Source organism: Pogona vitticeps, chromosome 13, assembly GCF_051106095.1.
Source record: "Pogona vitticeps strain Pit_001003342236 chromosome 13, PviZW2.1, whole genome shotgun sequence".
NCBI classification, from domain to species: domain Eukaryota; kingdom Metazoa; phylum Chordata; class Lepidosauria; order Squamata; family Agamidae; genus Pogona; species Pogona vitticeps.
The window spans coordinates 4,244,468-4,263,610 of NC_135795.1; the positions used below are offsets into that span (position 1 = coordinate 4,244,468).

Here is a 19,143-nt window from a genome sequence, read left to right on the forward strand (position 1 = left end):
GAACACCTGGGACTCCAGAGGTAAGGATCGCTCCCTGATCCTACAGGTGTAAATATCACCTTTAGGTCTTCCCTACCCCTCTCCAAAGTCCTTTAAAGAAGGAGGGTTAACCAATACAACACAGTTTTGTGAGACTTTAAAGACTAAACACCTTATCACAATAATACACCCGCAACAAAAAATACAGTATGCTGATCACCATAATCACCCAATCTCCTGAAAAGGACAAAAGCTGATAAATACTCCACTCCTAAGCCAACTACACCAGAGCACAAAGTGCTGTCTTCTGAAGATGCCGGCCACAGAAACTGGCGAAACGTTAGGAAGAACAACCTTCAGAACACGGCCAAAGAGCCCGAAAAACCCACAACAACCATCAGATCCCGGCCGTGAAAGCCTTCGAGAATACGCTAACCAGATGTGTTTGCCAAAAGCTTTGGGGGGACGGTGGCCCGCTCCATCAGATTCATAAAGTGGGCTGCACCTCTGCCTGGCGAATGTGACCCTCAAATCCAAAACTTATAACAAATAAAACTTGTTAGACTTTAAGGTCTTTTAAGACTCCTTGCAGTTTTTGGCTGCCACAGACTGACACGGGTCCCACTCCCTTTCCAGAAGATAGCAAATGTCGTCGCACCTCTCAGAACACATCCACAAACATCCACATGTACAAACACACCGAGGGGGATCCCTCCACATTTTTAGGTGCGGACCCCAAGTTTTTCAGGTCTGCATGTGAGCTGTGAGTTGTTTCTTCTTCCCGTAAGTGTACACATGGTGCAAATCTGAAATTCTTATCCCAGGGACCTCGATTGCACATTTTGTCCACCATTCTGGCTAGAGAATTCTGGGAGTTTCTCGTTCGAAAACTAACCTTTCCCGACTTCCGGTTTTAGCCTGGGATTTGAACTCGGTTCCTGCCCCTAGTTTGACTTTCCAACCATCACCTCACACCGGCTGGCTCATATCAGATTTAAAATTTCCACATTCCCACAAATGGCAGCCAGTGGAACCGTATGGGAAACTAAAAATGTGTGTGTCCCCCCACCCCCCGCCCAAACTCACATTTGCTGTGGAATGATGCCAATTTACACATCTGAGTAGACCATTCGTCTAGATGGGCGGGGTATAAATCCAAATAAATAAATAAATAAATAAATAAATAAATAAATAAATAAATAAATAAATAAATAAATAAATAAATAAATAAATAAATAAATAAATAAATAATCCCAATCAAAGTCTATGTCTCCTTTTGTCTTGAATCCCTCCAGCGTTGGAGTGGTCCCCACCTCCCGAGGGCATGAGTTTTGTTGTCGTACTGCTCTAACAGTTAGGACGTTGTTAGAAGGGTCAATCTTTCTGCCACAAAAAAGCAGTAGCCAAGCAACTTGCTATGAAAACTGGATACAAAAAAATCCAGTCATTATAACAAGGTAGCAAATTCAGCTACAAATATTTCAATAAACAAATTTGAATACACAGTAAGGGTAGTATGAATGAATGCTACATGTGTTCATTTTACAATATATACAGGTAAAAGTAAAGGCAAAGGTTCCCCTTGACAATTTTTGTCCAGTTGTGTCCGACTCTAGGAGGCGGTGCTCATCCCCGTTTCCAAGCCACAGAGCCAGCGTTTTTGTCCAAAGACAATCTTCCGTGGTCACATGGCCAGTGCGACTTAGACACGGAACGCTGTTACCTTCCCACCAAAGTGGTCCCTATTTATCTACTCGCATTTTTACATGCTTTCGAACCGCTAGGTTGGCGGGAGCTGGGACAAGCGACGGGCGCTCACTCCGTCGCGTGCATTCGATCTTACGACTGCTTGGTCTTCTGACCCTGCAGCACCGACTTCTGCGGTTTAGCCCGCAGCGCCAGCACGTCCCTTACAATATCTACAGATTCAGTGCCAAATATACACTCATCTCACAAACACTGAATAAACCAGCATAAACATCACAATGAGTTTTCTAATGGGTGTAGTGAGAGGTTTTTCCATTCCTTATTGCGGTCTCCTTAGGACATTATGTGTATGTGTCTGTTGTGGAGCACACAGGTGGGGAGAGAAGGGTTAACTCTTAGGCAGGCCTTGGGTTCGAATTCAGAGGAAGCCTGCGTTGTGCTTGTTAAGGTTGCAATCCTGGGCTCTCTTGTTACAGGGGCAATTCCTGTTCAACACAACGCAAATTAGGCCTGAGTGAGCACGTCTAGGATCAAGTTGCACGGCTACTTCGAGAGGGGTGGAAGGTCAGAATTGAACCGCAGAATAAGGCACAGGCTGGCACCTCCAAGTGCTTCTGATGGAAAGCTGGAGGCATTTGTTACAGATCTCTGAACACACAGTGTGTTGGCACTTCTTGGTACTTACTGGTACCTTGGCATCCTAAGTTGTTGGATACCTGCTAAATCAAGGTATGAGTTACACAGAACACGGAGAAAGTATATCTGGGGCTCGGGAGGGGAAATAGGCTTATAATTTCATATTAATTATCATCATGCCCTTTCAATCTCTGATCTGATCTTGGAAAGTGTTATTAGTTACAGTCCTCCGATTTGTATTCCTCAGTTGTGTAGAGATCCGTGTCTCCGGCTTCGAGCCAATTCTCCGCTTCTCTGAGTAGGGGAGCCTAAGACCGCGTGTTGACGTTGGGCTCCCTTCTACCAGAAGTGGGAGAGAATCCAGTGGAGGGATTGCCAGCCAACCAAGGCGGCGCAGTTCTCCATCGCAACCCTCCTCTTCTGTAACAAAAGAGACTAGGCAAATTAAAAGTTGACCTTTAAAAGTATATATATGGCTACTGGGGAAGGTAAGCAAGCCCTCGCTCAGTTAGTCCACCGGATGGGAGACTGAGATGACAACAGTCCAAGGATCTTACCCTTTATCTTAGAAGTGCAGAGGCAGAAGGGACCCCATGGGATAATCCAGTCCAGCCCCTGTTCAGGAGGCACAAGTGGGGGATTCGAACTCCCAACCTCTGGCTCCATAGCCAGAGACCCTGAACTATCCAAAGGAGAGCTTGCTGGTAGAGAAGAGCATGTCAGGATGATGTTGCTAGGTTCCTAGAGTCTATCTATAATTTTTATTATTTATTAATTCATTTTATTTTTTCGTAGCGTTCTTCCACCCTCCCCTTTTTTTGCCTTTGCGGCGAAACCAGGTGCCCTATTCAAGCCTGTCCACATTTGGATGGGTTTTGCATATGCAAAGGGGGAGGCCAAGTTTGCATCCCGCACCCATCACCAAGGAGAGAAGAGGGGAACTGTGTGTTCACAGGTCCGTCAGGCTGGGTTGTTTTTTGTTTTTTTTTAATGTGATGGATTGGAGCCATGGAAGGTGACCCTACAGAAACAGTGAGCAAGGAAAGAAGCACTCGCGTGGTTTGCAGAGATAAAGGCACTGTGTGGAAGGATTGGACCAGACTGGGCTGAAGCGAAGAACACAGAGACATGTTTGATAAGGGCAGAGATGTTGTCAAATCCTTGCGTTCGAGTACCGAGTCAGTCTTTGGTACCAAGTCCTGAGTTCAAATCCCTGTTCAAAACAAGCTTTCCCCCCCCGAAAAACGGGAGGGGCAGGTGGGTTCCGAGTCATTGAAAAACGCCCCGATTCGAGGGCCCCCCCCATGAGACTTAAGTCCAACTTGACAGCAAGTCCTGGACAAGAGTCTGTAAAGATCGTTTTTCATCAAAATGGTGTAACACCAGCCTAGGATCTGCAGGGTAAATGGGGTTTGGCTGAATGTTTCCTCACCTGACCCAACGAAACAAGTGAAGAGGTCCGTCCGTAAAAGGGGATTCCCAGGGCGTGGATTACAGGTGGGGAAGACACCCCCCCTAAGAGCCTTAAAAGTTGCATCTTAAAATATATGTACCCCAAAGGATCTTTAAGTGGCTTACATTGTTCCTCACATCCTCTTTTGCCTTCACGACAGTCCTGCGAGGTAGGTCAGGCTCAGAGAGAGAGAGAGACCCCGGATCATGCAGAGAGAGATCAGGCAGAGAGAGAAGGGCAAACGGCTACCCATGTCTCGCCTAGTTCCTCGTCCCGAAAGTTACATCTGCTGCTCCACGCCGGCTCTTTTGCGCAGCTTGATTCCAAGATGTGTGTGTGTGTTTTGGTGAACAATCGCCCGCAGTCCGAAAATGTGATCTGCTTGGAATGCGCCTGAGTTGACAACACTGGATTCCAGCTTGCCCTTCACGTGCCATTCATACCTGGCGACAGGTGCTAGGAGGGGCCGGCGAGGTCTCTTGTTCTTTCCCTCTTCTCTCTTCTTGGCAGAAACTAGGAGTGACCTGTCACCGCCTATCATGCTACAGAAGGTGGGAACTTTTTAGGAAAGGTGGATTTCTGAGACCAACCCTGGCAGCTCCCCTACCATCCCCTCCTCTCCTCTCCTCTGTCATCCGGGGTCATTTAGGAGACCTACCCTTTTCTACCTCATTGGGACTAATCTGGACGTTTGCTGTCTGACATCGGAAGGCAGGAGGTAGCTGGAGCTTGTAGAGAAAATCCTTCCGCGGTCCCTCGCTCTTGTTCTTGCTTTGGCCTGAGATCGAGGGGAAGCAGTCAATGATTAACCAGACTAACGAACACGCTTTAGAAATAGGCAGGCCCTTGGAAGCAGGCATGTTGGGCTAAGCCGCAGGAGCTGCGTTTGAGAAATATCCTTCCGTGGAAAGTTAGGCTCTGATCAAGGAGGCTGCCTCTTCTTCCTTGTTTTATATTCCGTCCCTCTGCGGTCTTGAAAGCTTAGAAAGACAAGAACATGTTCGGAGCAATCGAGAGAGGGATCCCGGCTCAGATTTCTGGGGTCAAATCCTCATTGCATCAAATAATAACTCAGGATAAAATTGCATATGCATCACAGATCCTATCCTTTTCCGGAGAATCTGGACTCTGGACATCCCCAGCTATCTGGGGGTGGAGGAGGAGGAGAGAATTATAGCTGTATTCTAACACATCTCGGGCATGCTAGCTCAGGGGCGGAGAATCAATACTTTCAGCGTGAAAGAAACAAGCGGATGACCTCGTGCACAGCTGACCTTGTTGATCTGATCCTTTTCCGGCCTATGTCTCTAGGTTTACCTCTGGTCGGATAGCTCAGTGGTTTAAGTATGAAGAGGTTCGGAGTTCGAGTCCCCCACTGTGCCTCCTGGGAGAAAAGCCAGCCTGGGTGGCCTTGGGCCAGCTGCACAGCCCCACGGGACCCTCTAGTGGAAGGAAATGGGAAACCACAATCTGAGTGCTCTCTACCTCCAAAATGTCTCCATCAGTCAGAATCAACTTGACAGCACATGATGACCGAACCTTAACTTGGGCTGCACTTAGTCACTTGAACAAAATATTCAAGAAATCTGCTGTACTAAGAAAAATAGGACGGTTTTGCCTCGTTTGTCTGTAATAAGCAGGGAAATAACTGCCGTGGACTTTGGTGAGATTTTGTAAACTTCCAGCAAGGGGAAACATAGGTGAGGGATCAGTAATAGAAAGGAAAGGCACAGAACCGGGAAGAACAAAGAGGAAGATGTTTCAACTCATTTATGGGTGTCACTAGCCTCATGGGAGTACTCAGTAAAGACTGCGAAGCACTGGACAACACCAGCAATCATTATGTTAGACTGCACAGGGAAGTCATTGAAATCCACAAACACCAGCAGAACTTCAATAAAAAAGAAGAAAGTCTGAAACTTAACAAGACCTGGCTCCCAGCACTGAAAAATACAGCCTGCAGAAGGTCAATGAACCCTACCCAGCGACAAGGACCAGGGATCAATGCACAAAAAAGACCAGCTAAAGACATCCATCAACCACAGTGACAGATAATCTCTCCCCCTTATCACAACAATACATCCACAACAAAAACACGCTGATCACCCCGTCTCCTGAACAGGACAAAAGCTGTTCCCACGGCTATAAATACTCAACTATCCAACAAACAGCAACAGAGCATGGACAGAGTTCCTACTCCAGTCCTCTGAAGATGCTGGCCACAGAGACTGGCGAACCGTCAGGAAGAACAACCTTCAGAACATGGCCAAAGAGCCCGAAAAACCCACAACAACCCTTCAGGATTAGTGTTGGGGAGCCATTCCTTTGGAAATTGATAGGATGAGTAATTGCTTTGTATAGCCTCCGGCATTCTTCAGCACAAGAGCCAGCAGTTCCTCCACCCCTGGCCTGGCATAAACACTGCGGCCCATGGTGTCTTTCCAGTAAATAAACTGGTCCCTTGACTCTTTACAAGGATGGCCCAGCCTTAATTAAAACGAATGCAAGCCAAATAGACCCTGGCACCATCTGTGTTTTTTTTAAAGGAGGACTGACACTACATCTGTCTTTCATTAGGCGTTCAAATCCACATCGTCACTCAGAGTGTAAAGCAAGCCAGAGTTCGCCAGCACTTCTGCAGAAGGATGAGCTGAGTTTTCTGTTACAGAGGAGTAGAAGTAAACTGTGGCAAGGCGTAGAGATAATGGACAGGCAGACACTTCTCCCCTGTTCTCGTACTACTAGAATCAGTGATGTTCTGGTGCCTTTCCGAGTCTTCACAGGCTTCATGAGAACCCCTGTCATCATCCCCTACCCCTGGAAAGCCCAAAAACGAAACTGCTGGATCATCCCCCATCAGCAAACGAGAAGCAGGTCGCTTGCAAAGCTGCAGGACCAAGTCCCCCTTGAAATACTTTGCCTTACAACAGAGGTAACTTACCACATCCTACTGCTCTTGAGAAAATCCTTTTTTCTTCTAAACAGGATTGCTGATAAGCTCAGAGTGAGCCAGGAAGGATTTTGGGGGGAGGGGTGATGGCAGTCCCCGACACTCAGATGTCCCAGCGTTTCACTCCATGTGTAGGTCCAGGCTCCACAACCCTACCGACTAAGTTAGTTAAGTTTTATTATATGTTTATAGACCCAAAAATTCAAAGATAAAAACATAATACAAGATAGACAGAATAAATAAGTTGTTATATCAACAGCATAAAACTTGAGTCAGGTGATTGCCTTAATATCACATTTTGCAAATTCTTAAAACCGAGAATAAAAACTTAGCCACCAACTGTGTTATTCATTGGTTCTCTCCCGACAGTAGGAACTTTAGGTAGTCTGTGGGAGATATACAGTGGTGCCCCGCATAGCGATGTTAATCCGTTCCAGGATTAACGTTGCTAAACGTCACTATGCGGGGGGGAAACCCATAGGAACGCATTAAATGGAGTTTAATGCGTTCCTATGGGGCGAAAACTCACTGCTATGCAAAGATTTCCCCATCCAGCCACCATTTTCGCTGCCTGGTAAGCGAGGACAGGGCATGAAAACGGAGCGGGTGGCCATTTTTTCCTTCCGGTGGCCATTTTGGAATCACCAATCAGCTGTTTTTAGAACATCGCAATGCAATGTTTTGCCATTCAAAAAACGCGTCGCTATGTGGGTTCTTCGTTAAACGGTGCGCTCGTTAAGTGAGGCACCACTGTACTAGTACGTTTACACATTATTGGGTAGAGATAGTGGATGCGTTCAAACCTATATAAGCTGCATTCTAGAAGGGTGTGTGCCAAGGACTCGACCGTTTCTTCCTTACAGGGGCATACTAGAAGCCAATGCTGTCTTCCTCTGAAACAGAATAGTGGTGGAATTAAGATCTATTAAGAGAGATAAGAGGAAATTCTTCTCCAGACAGCTGGCTATTCAACCATGAGATTCGCCGCCATGAGATGTAACAACGACTGCAATTCTGGGAAGTTGTTAAGAAGGAAGATGAACACACAGAAAGTAGGGCCCTGAATGAGGGATGTGGGGAGTTGAGATCCAAGAAAGTAACTTTTCCAAGCTGTCCAGGTCACTTTCTCCTTGTGCATCGAGTAAAAAAGGGGGGGGGCAGGGAATGACACACCTGTGTTATTCTGGGCTGGGACTGGCTGTATTGTCTTAATTATTAGTAATAATAGTCTTACCGCAACGGATATTCGTGTCTTTGGGTTGGTGCCAAGAACGGCTGTCGCTTACGGCAGTCTTCTTTATGACCATGAGGTTGCTCGGAGCAATACTGGGGCAATCACTGCAACCATGAACAACGAGAGGACGCTGCTCAGGGCTGATGAACTATTATTTCATATTTATGGTCCACAGATGGCAGAGGGGCCAGACTGCAGCTGGGGCTAAACTCAAAGCCCTAGCTAACACCATGGTAGAACTTGAGCTTTGCTGGCATAGGCTTCCAGAGTTAGCTCCATGCTGTGATGACGTTGCAGAGTTGGCCTGTGGGAGATATATATGATGGTGTCATAGACAGCCAGATTAGGACTTGGGAGGTCTGAGTTCGAATCCCTCTTTGGCCATGAAAAATCACTAGCCAACATTTGCGCATACAGGAACTAGTAAAACCATCCCTTAAATATTTCACTTGCAATGCAACCCCTGTTAGGGTTGCTATAAGACAATTGCAATTTGATAGCACAGAAAGTGTGCACGCAGGTGCATGCACACACACATCTTAATATTTTTTTAAAAAATTAATGAACCAAAGCAAATTGTGGAAATGCAGAAGTTTGCCGAAGATGAGAAACACAAGACGAAAAATCCTTATATGCACTCAAGACACTTCTGAGTATACCTGGAAAACCATGGAAATGTTGCCATCATTCAGAATTGACTTGGAAAAACATGGAAACATTGCCATAATTCAGAATTGACTTGGAAAACCATAGAAATGTTACCATAATTCAGAATTGACCAGGGGAACCATGGAAATGTTGCCATCATTCAGAATTGACTTGGAAAACCATAGAAATGTTGCCATAATTCAGAATTGACCAGGGAAACCATGGAAATGTTGCCATCATTCAGAATTGACTTGGAAAACCATAGAAATGTTGTCATCATTCAGAATTGACCAGGGAAACCATGGAAATGTTGCCATCATTCAGAATTGACTTGGAAAACCATAGAAATGTTGCCATCATTCAGAATTGACAAGTGAAACCATTGAAACGTTGCCATCATTCAGAATTGACTTGATGGCACATAAATATATACTGTATATATTCAAGAATTTCAAAGCACAGTGAAAACTAATCATCTGCTCCTTGTTTGCCGGATCACTTGGTTTTAGAGACTCTTCCAGTAATACCAGCTGCATATTTTGAATGGGTGTAAATAAATACCCCTTTGGACGGATGAGTGAGACGGAGGAAGTGGACATGCTAGCAACTGGAATGTCGTCTTTGCTAGCAGGCAAAAGCATGCTTTTCTTTCTCACACACATCCATCATTTAAAGGGACGTCTAGAATTTCATGTTGTGATCCTGGGCGTTTCCCTGTCACACCTGCGGGCCAAGGATCATCAAACCGGTCTAGCTTCCACCGCTCATGTCATGGGGAATTATCATCTCCTTGGAACAAAAGCTGCAACAAACTAGGGTATTTTGCAAGCCACGAGAAGGGACTCAAGAAGAAGCTTGTTTTTAATAGGGACTTGGGACTTGGTACCAAAGTCTCGGACTTGGGACTCGAACTCACAGACCTGCCAACATTCCTGGAAATTGACTCTGCTCCCCCCCTCCTTCCGAAATGACTCTGCTAATCCTTGACCCACCCCATTCTTGATTCTCGCATCCCATCTAGTTTTGCTGCTAAGTGGCTTTTTTGGTGTCGTACACGGAGTTCCGTTCACTGCAGGGACACCGTGGTGTGAGTTTCAAACCCCCTCGTTGGGTTGTTGAAATGTTAAAAAACAAGGCCAGCCTCTGAGTTCGAACAGAACTCTTCATCCGCCGGAATGGGTATAAAATTTGCGGGCCAGAGAGGAAGCTCAAAAAAATGGGTGGGATGTTCATGGTTCTTGATTTCGAATGCCCATTGCAGGGAAGGCAGCCTAGAATTTTTACATTGTTTGCTGGGGCAAAGTTTTCTAAAAGTTACCATAACATTATTTCTATGGACGGATCACATGCTTCTTTTTTTAACCCATCCACTAGAAGTTTAAGCCCAGTACAGTCATAATGTAAGACTCCCCTGTCTGGTCAGATAAGTGCACAGTGACTACAATGAAACAAATTAGATTTGCAATTATTTGGATTTTTTTTAAAAAAATTGCTTTGTTAGCCTTTGTTACCTTTTCTGCACTTTTATAATAGGGTGAGGTATATACTGTCTACAATTTGTAGAATTCGAGTCGGGGGCAAGAGTCGAGAATTCAGCAGATCTCTTGAGCGGCTTCTCTTTTTACACATTTTTTAAAAAATACATTTTATTGGTTTTTCAATCTCTCTACATTCGGTTCATGCTTATCAAACATCGTGTTATGTGGGTTGCTTACAATTATTTGTTTTTTGCATCTTAAGTGTCTTCCCAAATTGTCTCCCCGCCCCCCAAATTCCACACATCTTCCGATCATTCAAACCGTTCTTGTATGTATTTTAGGATACAGTATTGGCTATTATCATAATATGACCCTCATAGTATACAATGTTTTCAAAATCCTCTAATAACATATTTAATAGAAGTAACTCCAGTTCCAAATCTATATAATTTGAAGTAATTTAACCGACAAACTTTGTAATTTATACCAATGATAACTGAGTAAGACCTTAACATGTAATAGATATTAACTAGAGCATCTTATACAGATTTTCCTTGTATAGTTGTTGTTTTTAACAAGTCTCTTATCATTTCTGATGTGTGGCTTTAACCTTCTGGTTTTAGATATTTGTAATTTGCGGTTTTTGAGGTACAATTTGAGATGCTTGGCTCTGGAAGATTTAGCTGTGTTTTTTCTGTAAATTGTTAGTCTCTGTGGACTGTTGTGAGGAAAGTTCTGAGTCACTGAATAATCAATAACTTCCCCAATCCTAGTTCTTATCCTGGTAGAGAAACATTACTTTTTTGGACTACAACACCCAGAATCCCATGCTGGCTGGGGGATTCTGGGAGTTGTAGTCCAAAATAAGGCTCACATTTTAAAGTCCTGACAAAAACTAGACATCCAAGGAAAAAAGGTGGGGGAGGGTAAGAAAGCTTTGCAGAAAGATAATATTTGGGGGCAGAGCAGGAAAAGAAAATAATTGATCCCCACACACAGCGCAAGGAGGACCAACTGTGAATAATGGCTCCAGGATGCTGTGGATGATGGAAATGGGAGAGATGGGAAACAGAGATTGCGGTCGCAGGAAGATGGAAGGAAGTATTATTGTGAAAGAATCCAGCTGGCTGGAGAGATGTGAAAAATAAAAGGAGATTTTTTAAAAATATATATATTTAAAACATATATATACATATATAGTTAAAAGAAAATTTGCAAGATCACATCTTCAGTGGCAGCATTTGCTGAACCCAAAGGCGAAGCCTTTCAGCAAACTCATGCCAGGACGCTTTGTTTTCTGACCGCCTGCCGATCAGCATCCTGCCCGCCACCATCCCTGGGCCGCCGGCAGGCTCTGTCTGAAAGGCAGGCTAAAGGGTTATTGTCCCTGCCACAATACCCTGGCTCGGTGGGAGGGAGCCGGACACACAAAGGCTGGAGAGAAGAGTAACCCTTTTGTCGATGAAAAACGAATGAGGTGATGATGCTGAGTCTGGCCAAAATCCAGAGGAGAAGGACAAGCCCGTTCCAAAATGTGCAAGGTTCATCCTTGAAACTTGGAAATACGAGTGTTTTTTTGTTTGTTTGTTTGTTGAGATAACGTTTCCCGAATCTCTGTGCAGCACAACCACTGGAGAACCTTGTTATTCTTGGGGAGCCACGACAGCTCGCCACAGGCGAATAACCTTCTGGCAGAGGTGTGTGCTAAATTGGGAACGGCCTCGCATATAACCTGTACTGTTTACCAGGACACTCCTCCGCCCCCGGCTATGTCTATCGCCGTCTTAATAGAGCAGGACGGTTCCTTATTTAATCCCGGCACCGGTCCTTTGACTGTGCCGACTCTCTTGGGAAATAAAGCATAAAAGCTGGTGGGATGATGGGTGCGGTGGGGGGGGGGGAAGCTTGTTTTTAATAGAGACTCAGAGTTAAGCCTTGGGACTCAGGATTTGGTACCCAAAACTCAACATCCCTGCTTCTCATTCCTGGTTATCGAAGGAGTCTTTCAGAAAAAAATGCACAAAATTGTGTAGCTGGGTGTCATCAACTGCACTGGATGGGGCCCCATGGAATCAGTGGGGTTTTGGCGAGTCAACTCCTCTTGATTGGAATCAAGTTCCATTGATTCAAATAGGCCTACTCTAACTGCAGTTTACTAAAATAAGTCACAACTAGAATAGGCCTCTTAGAATCAATGATACCTACAGAGCAGTTGGCTTACCCGTTCCCCACTGATTCAATGGGGCCTCTTTCGAATGCACTTTACCACATTAACTAACAGGATTTCAGCCCCCTAAGCTTCAGTTCTTCCTTTAGATCAGGGGTCCCCAACCTTGGGCCTCCAGATGTTCTTGGACTTCAACTTCCAGAAATCCTGGCCAGCAGAGGTGGTGGTGAAGGCTTCTGGGAGTTGTAGTCCAAGAACATCTGGAGGCCCAAGGTTGAGGACAACTGCTTTAGACCCTGCATTGCTCTTGTCATTTCCGCGTCTGAAACCTGGTCTCGGTTTCCCTCCCTTTCTCCATCTTCTCTCTCTCTCTCTCTGCCCCCTTCTTTTTCTGCCCCCCAACGACAGCATCACAAATCCCCATTTCTACACTGCCGTGCTGGAGAGATGTACTAGAAGGATGACTATCATCTGCAATTCAGGGGAACTTCTAATAAGATCGGTCCAGTCCTTAAGGCGAAAGTCTAGAAGACTTTTCCTCAGTAGGACATTCAACTGAATCAAATTACGAATAATGTATTCTCGAAGCGTTTCACGGCTGTAATTTGTTATTCGTAACAAATTACGAATAATCTGTTGTTTTTTAATTTATTTGTCTTATGTAGACACAGCCTCCCCCAATAAGAGGACTCCATTTAGTCATTATTCCTCCTCCAGGTGGTACAAACCCTCTTTGCTGTTTTTGCGGCTAAAAATAAACCCGTAAGACTCATAAACTTTTCCTTAATCCCTGGAGGTCTGAGAGGGGTTTTAAATGGAGTGGTCGTGCTCTGTGGTTTGAACTGTGTTTTAATGTTGATCTTAGTTACCAATTTCATATAGGACTTGTTTAATTCTCTTTTTCTAAAAAAAATATTTTGTAAACTTACTCTTTTTAGCTTTTAAACACCGTTGTAATGATGTCTGCCGCCTTTTGGGTCCTTTTGGGGAGAAAAGCAGGATACAAACGAATGAACAAACAAACAAAATGGCAGGACTGGGAAGGAATACCCAGTGTCGTGTAGTGGACAGAGTTATGGATTAAGACTCAGGAGGCCTGCGTTCGAATTCCCACTTGACCATGGAAACGACTCCTAAAACTACTCCTTAAATAAAACGACTCTCTTACCTCAAAAGTCCTATTAGGGTCGCTGTAAATCGGTTCCAACTTGACCGCATGTAACGTAATATAAAAGGTAGGAAAATAGACACGCTTGGCTCTCCCTCCATCCCTCTTTTGCGATTTTTTTCCCCACAAGTAGACGAAAGGAGAGGGTCCACACCAAATGGAGGAAGGAGTGAAACGACTAAAGGCAGTTAGAACGATCACAGCTTAATGAACAGCTTCAGCTGGATCTTCGTGTAGTTTCCATGTGGCGTTTGATCAGCAAATGTCGCAAGATAAATAGATGTAGGTCCACACCGATGGGCTTCCGAGAGGCATTTGGTATTGTCCAGCACTAATCACAAAGGACGCCGTGGACTTTTAAAACAAAGCAATGATACCGCATTTTTCCATGTATAAGACTATACTTTTGTCTAAAATCCTTAGACTGAATATTGAGGGTCGTCTTATACATGGAAGTGGAGGGGAAAGCAGGGATCAAAGCGATCCTGAAGCGCTTTGATCCCTTTCCCCCTACACTTGCTAAGTCCCACTTACCGTATTTTTCGCACCATAAGACGCACTTTCCCCCCACAAAACAGGGGTGGGTGGGAAGTCTGTGCATCTTATGGAGCAAAGAAAACAGATTATATTTTCCTGTTTTCTTCTCCTAAAAAATTGGTGCATCTTATGGAAAGGTGCGTCTTATGGAGCGAAAAATACGGTAGATTTCTTAATTTTGGGTTAGAAAAATGGGGGGGTCTTATACATGGGAGCATCTTATACACGGAAAAATACGGTACTTTTTTTACTCAAAAGGGAGGGGTTTTTTCTCTCTCTCTCCCCGCTCCTGAAACCAGAAACAGTCTTCTGGAGATGTCCACCTCTGGATTTTGAACTCTTTGCTATAAAGTGCTGCAGCCCTGTTCACATCCTGCTGGGTTCCCAGCCACCTTTTTTGAGATTCTGCGCCTTTCTCCCCTCACAGCATTTCCAACAAGGAGCTCTCCGAACTCATCGAGAAGCTACAGAAAAATGCCGACCAGGTGGAGAAGAACATCGTGGAGGCAGACACCAAGATGCAGAACGTGAGTTTACTGAGGTGGCACGCCTGGTCCCGTGTCCCCCTCAACATGGTGGTGGTTTCTGGTTTCAGGATTAAAGTAAATATTTCAGGGATTGTATACATTGGGAAGCCCAGTTCTGTAACCTGCCATTCCTAGCCGGTCCTAACAAATCCCAAGAGATCGGAAGTTTCTCTGGTAAAGAGAAAATAAGTCACTGATGGAGTACCCTTGGCAGTTGCATTTATTGATTTATTTAAATTATTTTCACCCTGGTTTTGCCCTTGAAAAAGAACCTTTTTCTTTCTTTCTTTCTTTTAGTTTCTTAATTAAGTTATTGACTTATTTGCTATACCTTAAAAAGACAATATTTAACGCTAAAAACAGGATGCATACAAATGTTTGAAAAAAAGAATTAAACAGCCATCTTTGTCTTAAAAAAAATGGTAAACGGAATCCGTACCGAAAGCCCATTTCAAAGCAACAGAGCACAAGGATCCATTTCACTGTACCCAGAGATTTCTCCTTTCCTCGCTCTGACCCATGGGATCCCTTTTGCCCTGTAGTTTAGGAAGTGGCGGAAGTTTGGTGTGGGTTGTTTAGTGGGTCCAAAATGCCACAACCAAGTGGTTCACTGGGGCTGATGACAGGGAACATATCGTTCTCCTATTCCGGCATCTCCAAGGGCTACCAATCCCTTTCAAAGCAGTGGTCTTCACCTATAACACCCTAAATGGCTTGGATCAAAGCGATGGGAATGACCACATCTCCCATTGTGAGCTGGCTCAGGCATTAAGATCATCAGGGGAGGCCCTTCTCTCGGTCCCACCACCTTCACAGGGCTGTTTGGTGGGGACACAAGAGAGGCCCTTCTCAGTGGCTGCTCGCAGAGACTCTGGAACTCCCTCCCACTGGAGTCCAGCCTGGCCCCATCTTGGCTGTCCTTCTGCAAGCAACCCAAGACCTTGCTCTTCAAGCTTTCCCTGAGCGACTGCCTGCCTGAGTGGGTTGTTGTTGTTGTTGTTGTTGTTGTTGTTGTTGTTGTTGTTGTTGTTGTTGTTGTTGTTGTTGTTGTTGTTGTTTTAATCGCTTGTTGTGCCATGTTGCTTTGAACGTGTTAATTTATTTTTATTTATTATTAGATTTCTGTCCCGCCCTTTTAGACAAAGTCTACTCCACGTTCTTGGTGTTGATTTTGTTTACCCTTTTTCGCATCCCTTTTGTTTGGTTCTCTCTTTATATTTGTATACTCACCGTTGTTAGCTTTTATATTTGTCTTTTCCTGACTTGGGTCCTTCTTTAGCAGAAAGGCAGGGCAAACATATTTTAAATAAATAACTAAGAGACGTGGGAGTTCGGGTTGTGGGCGTGGGACACTTTCCGCACTGTTGAATTCTGCTGTTGTGTAAACTTACTCCTTCTTTACTTGACGCCACTTAGGACCTGCACAAGCTCAAGGCGGGCCAGCCCGCGGAATACAGGGACTACACCGCCGATAAGCTGATTGACTCCGATAAGCTTCTCTACGTCCTGGATGGAGATGCAGCCATTGCCCGCCACATGAAACACCCTCAGGGGGACATGATCACAGAAGAGTGAGTCCAGGGTAGCTGCTATGGGATTGTAAGGGCCATTTTAAGAAACTCTGAAATGGAAAGGGCCAAATGTCTGGATAGCTCAGTGGTTTAAGGCCTCTGCTTGTGGAGCCAAAGGTTGGGAGTTTGATTCCCCCATGGTGCCCCCTTGAAGGGGCTGGACTGGATGATCCCACGGGGTCTCTTCCAGCTCTGGAGTTCTAAGATGATTACTTTTCAGATGATGGTGGTGGTGGTTAAATGGGGAGTTCTGGTTCAGTTTTCAAGATTTTGTGGAGGGAAGTCGGGAGCCTTGCGGAAACGGCTCTGGAATGGAAAACCATTGTTTCCCGGGCCTTTTTAGTTTGTGAAAATACAGAATTTTTTGTAACAACGATCTAAAAATGATTTTTTTAATTATTAATTTTTAATTCATTTCTTTCTCTTTTTTTAACCTTGGGGAATACGGGTGCCTCTTGGGGCTCAATTTAAAAAAAAAGTTCCGATTTGTTAGGTTAATCATTAGTAACACATTAAGTATCTGTCACCCTTGCATTTTTAAAATATAAATTAAAATGATTAAGGCTTCACCCCGGGTGTCCGTCCCGCCTTGAGCCACCCAGTTGAATCAAGTGCCGAAGAGCAAAGGCAAAATGTACGCAGATTTGATTCATTCAATGGGTCTTTTCTGGTTGGGACGAGTAAATGGATTTAGGTTCTAAAAAGAATCCGGAGTAGCTACTGTAAGTCTCAAGTTAAGAAACAAATTTTGGTACAGGGACGGGTTTTCTAGAGTTTTCCATTTCATTGAAAGACAGATTGAAAGTAAACAGAAGACGGCAATGCTCCCTTCCCCTCACCGTGGTTGGGAAACTCAACCGTGGTTTGTCTTTTGCTTTCTTGGCTTCTGTAGCATCCGGCAACTGAAAGAGAGAGTCGGCAACTTGCGCGTGAAACACGACCAGATCTACAACTTCACCCCGCAGGAAATTGAGCCTCAGGTCAACTGGTCCAACGTGATTGATGAGAAGCAGGTACCGCAATCGCTGTCGGCGTTGACTTTAAAGAGACTTCTCCTGTGTTTGTTTGGTTTGGAAGGCCCAGTTTGTCCTGAGACGTAGACTTGGGATATTGTAGCCCAAAAGACTAAGAGGGAGGGTTGGAAATCTTCACAGCTCCCAGAAACTCGGAAGCTAGCACCGGAGGGCGGAAGCTGTACGAGAACCTTTCTCCCTGGTGGGCTTGTTCAGGGAAAACTGGATTAAAGCAGATGCTGATGGCTTAAATTAAATTGCAGAAGCCTCTGTGCTGCAAGGTCAGAAGACCAGCCGTCGTAAGATCGAATCCAAGTGACGGAGTGAGCTCCCGTCGCTTGTCCCAGCTCCTGCCAATCTAGCCGTTCGAAAGCATGTAAAAATGCGAGTAGATAAATAGGTACTACCACGGTGGGAAGGTCACGGTGTTCGGTGTCTAGTCACACTGGCCACGTGACCACGGAAGATTGTCTTTGGACAAACGCTGGCTCTGTGGGTTGGAAACGGAGATGAGCACTGCCCCCTAGAGTTGGACACAACTGGACAAATTGTCAAGGGGAACCTTGACCTTTACCTAAATTAACTTGCCATGAATGTCTCGACAAAGCAGAAATCCTCTTTCTCGTTAGATGTTTGCTGGGTTAATAGGCTCATAATAGCCAGGAAAAGAAGAGAGAGAGAGAGAGAGAGAGAGAGAGAGAGAGAGAGAGAAAGAAAGAAAGAAAGAAAGAAAGAAAGAAAGAAAGAAAGAAAGAAAGAAAGAAAGAAAGAAAGAAAGAGAGGAACAAGTAGCTAAGTCTCTTTCTGCTGTTGATTTTGCTTCATTTCCTACTGCTTCAACATCCAGTTGTTATGCCCCCAAGTTTAGCTTAACGAGTGCCCTTAATGAGTTTGCATGGAATTGGAATCAGTGCACATTGGCCATTAAGGCAACTTTGCGGGTTCCTGTTCTCCTATTTTGCCTTGGCTGTTGCGAGTTTGAGAAACCTGGCACTAACCAGATTTCCTCGGCCACCAGGAAATCTTGAGCAGCAAGGGCTTCGGTACTGACCTGCCCTCGGTCAACAGTCAGGTGGAGGAACACAACATCTTCCACAACGAGGTGATGGCCATTGGCCCCCACATCAGCAAGGAAGGAGACAAGGTATGTCCGCTCTCCAACGTCTTTTTCCCAATCCTTTGATATATAGCGGAAGGAGAGGTGGAAGGGGGGGGAACCTCCATTTATCTCTGGATGGACCAAAGGCAGACAGAGATCCCTTGGTAGACCCCGCGGATGGAGAAGTTCATTTTTGGAAACACCTCCTAGAATCTTTGTGCAGCTGCAAGGAGGTTTTATGGCCAAAGAACCACCTTGTCAAATGGCGTTGGTTGCAAGAAGTCAACCTGCTAGAACCTCCTCCTCTTAAGCACAGCCAGTGACCAAGGCAGGGGGATTATGGGAGCTGTGATCCAAAAAAAGCGTCCAAGTAGTAGGTAGGCTGTTTTCCATGGCTTCTTAAGATTAACCTGCTTCTTGGTTTCTCCCCCTACCCCCAGGAATATATGAGTGGACTGCAGGTGAAATATCAGAAACTGCTGGTAAGATCTGATTTTTAATTACATTGTTTATCAAGATAAATGTCTAATTATGGTATGTTCAGGAAGGTCCAAGGGTTTATTGTTGGTCGGTTGGGTTTTGGGTTTTTTTGGGGGAGGAAGAGAGAGAGAACTTTCTTGGTTTGCATGTCGTACTCTACTTGCTTAAGACATCTTTCCGGAGAGAATCCCTTGACCCCTTGGCTCGGGGGTCTGCATTTTGCTTCTCCCCACTCGGAAGCCGTGACCCTGGGCAAAATGTTCCCTCTGTTTGCAGTCAGGCTCCCAACAGAGACAGAAAGATTTGAACTCGCTCCAGGATTACATGCAACGCTGCACCAACAAGCTTTACTGGCTGGATCAGCAGGCGAAGGACCGGATGCAGTACGACTGGAGCGATCGGAACCTGGACTATCCCAGCCGGCACCGTCAGTACGAGGTACGCTGACTTCCCCAGAGTGGATCTCTTTAGATTCACCATCTCTACGTAAGGCACT

At 45.1% G+C, this 19,143-nt stretch overlaps 1 protein-coding gene across 1 annotated transcript in view; it reads left to right on the forward strand.

Annotated features, from left to right (window-relative positions):
* The window catches only part of PPL (periplakin), a 48,478-nt gene that overhangs the window by 12,060 nt on the left and 17,275 nt on the right, over nt 1–19,143 (forward strand). Inside the window, exons 2-7 of the mRNA XM_072982371.2 lie at nt 14,385–14,484; nt 15,901–16,055; nt 16,948–17,068; nt 18,087–18,212; nt 18,608–18,649; nt 18,924–19,085. Coding sequence (XP_072838472.2) covers nt 14,385–14,484; nt 15,901–16,055; nt 16,948–17,068; nt 18,087–18,212; nt 18,608–18,649; nt 18,924–19,085 — 706 coding nt within the window. The remainder of the gene's footprint in view (nt 1–14,384; nt 14,485–15,900; nt 16,056–16,947; nt 17,069–18,086; nt 18,213–18,607; nt 18,650–18,923; nt 19,086–19,143) is intronic.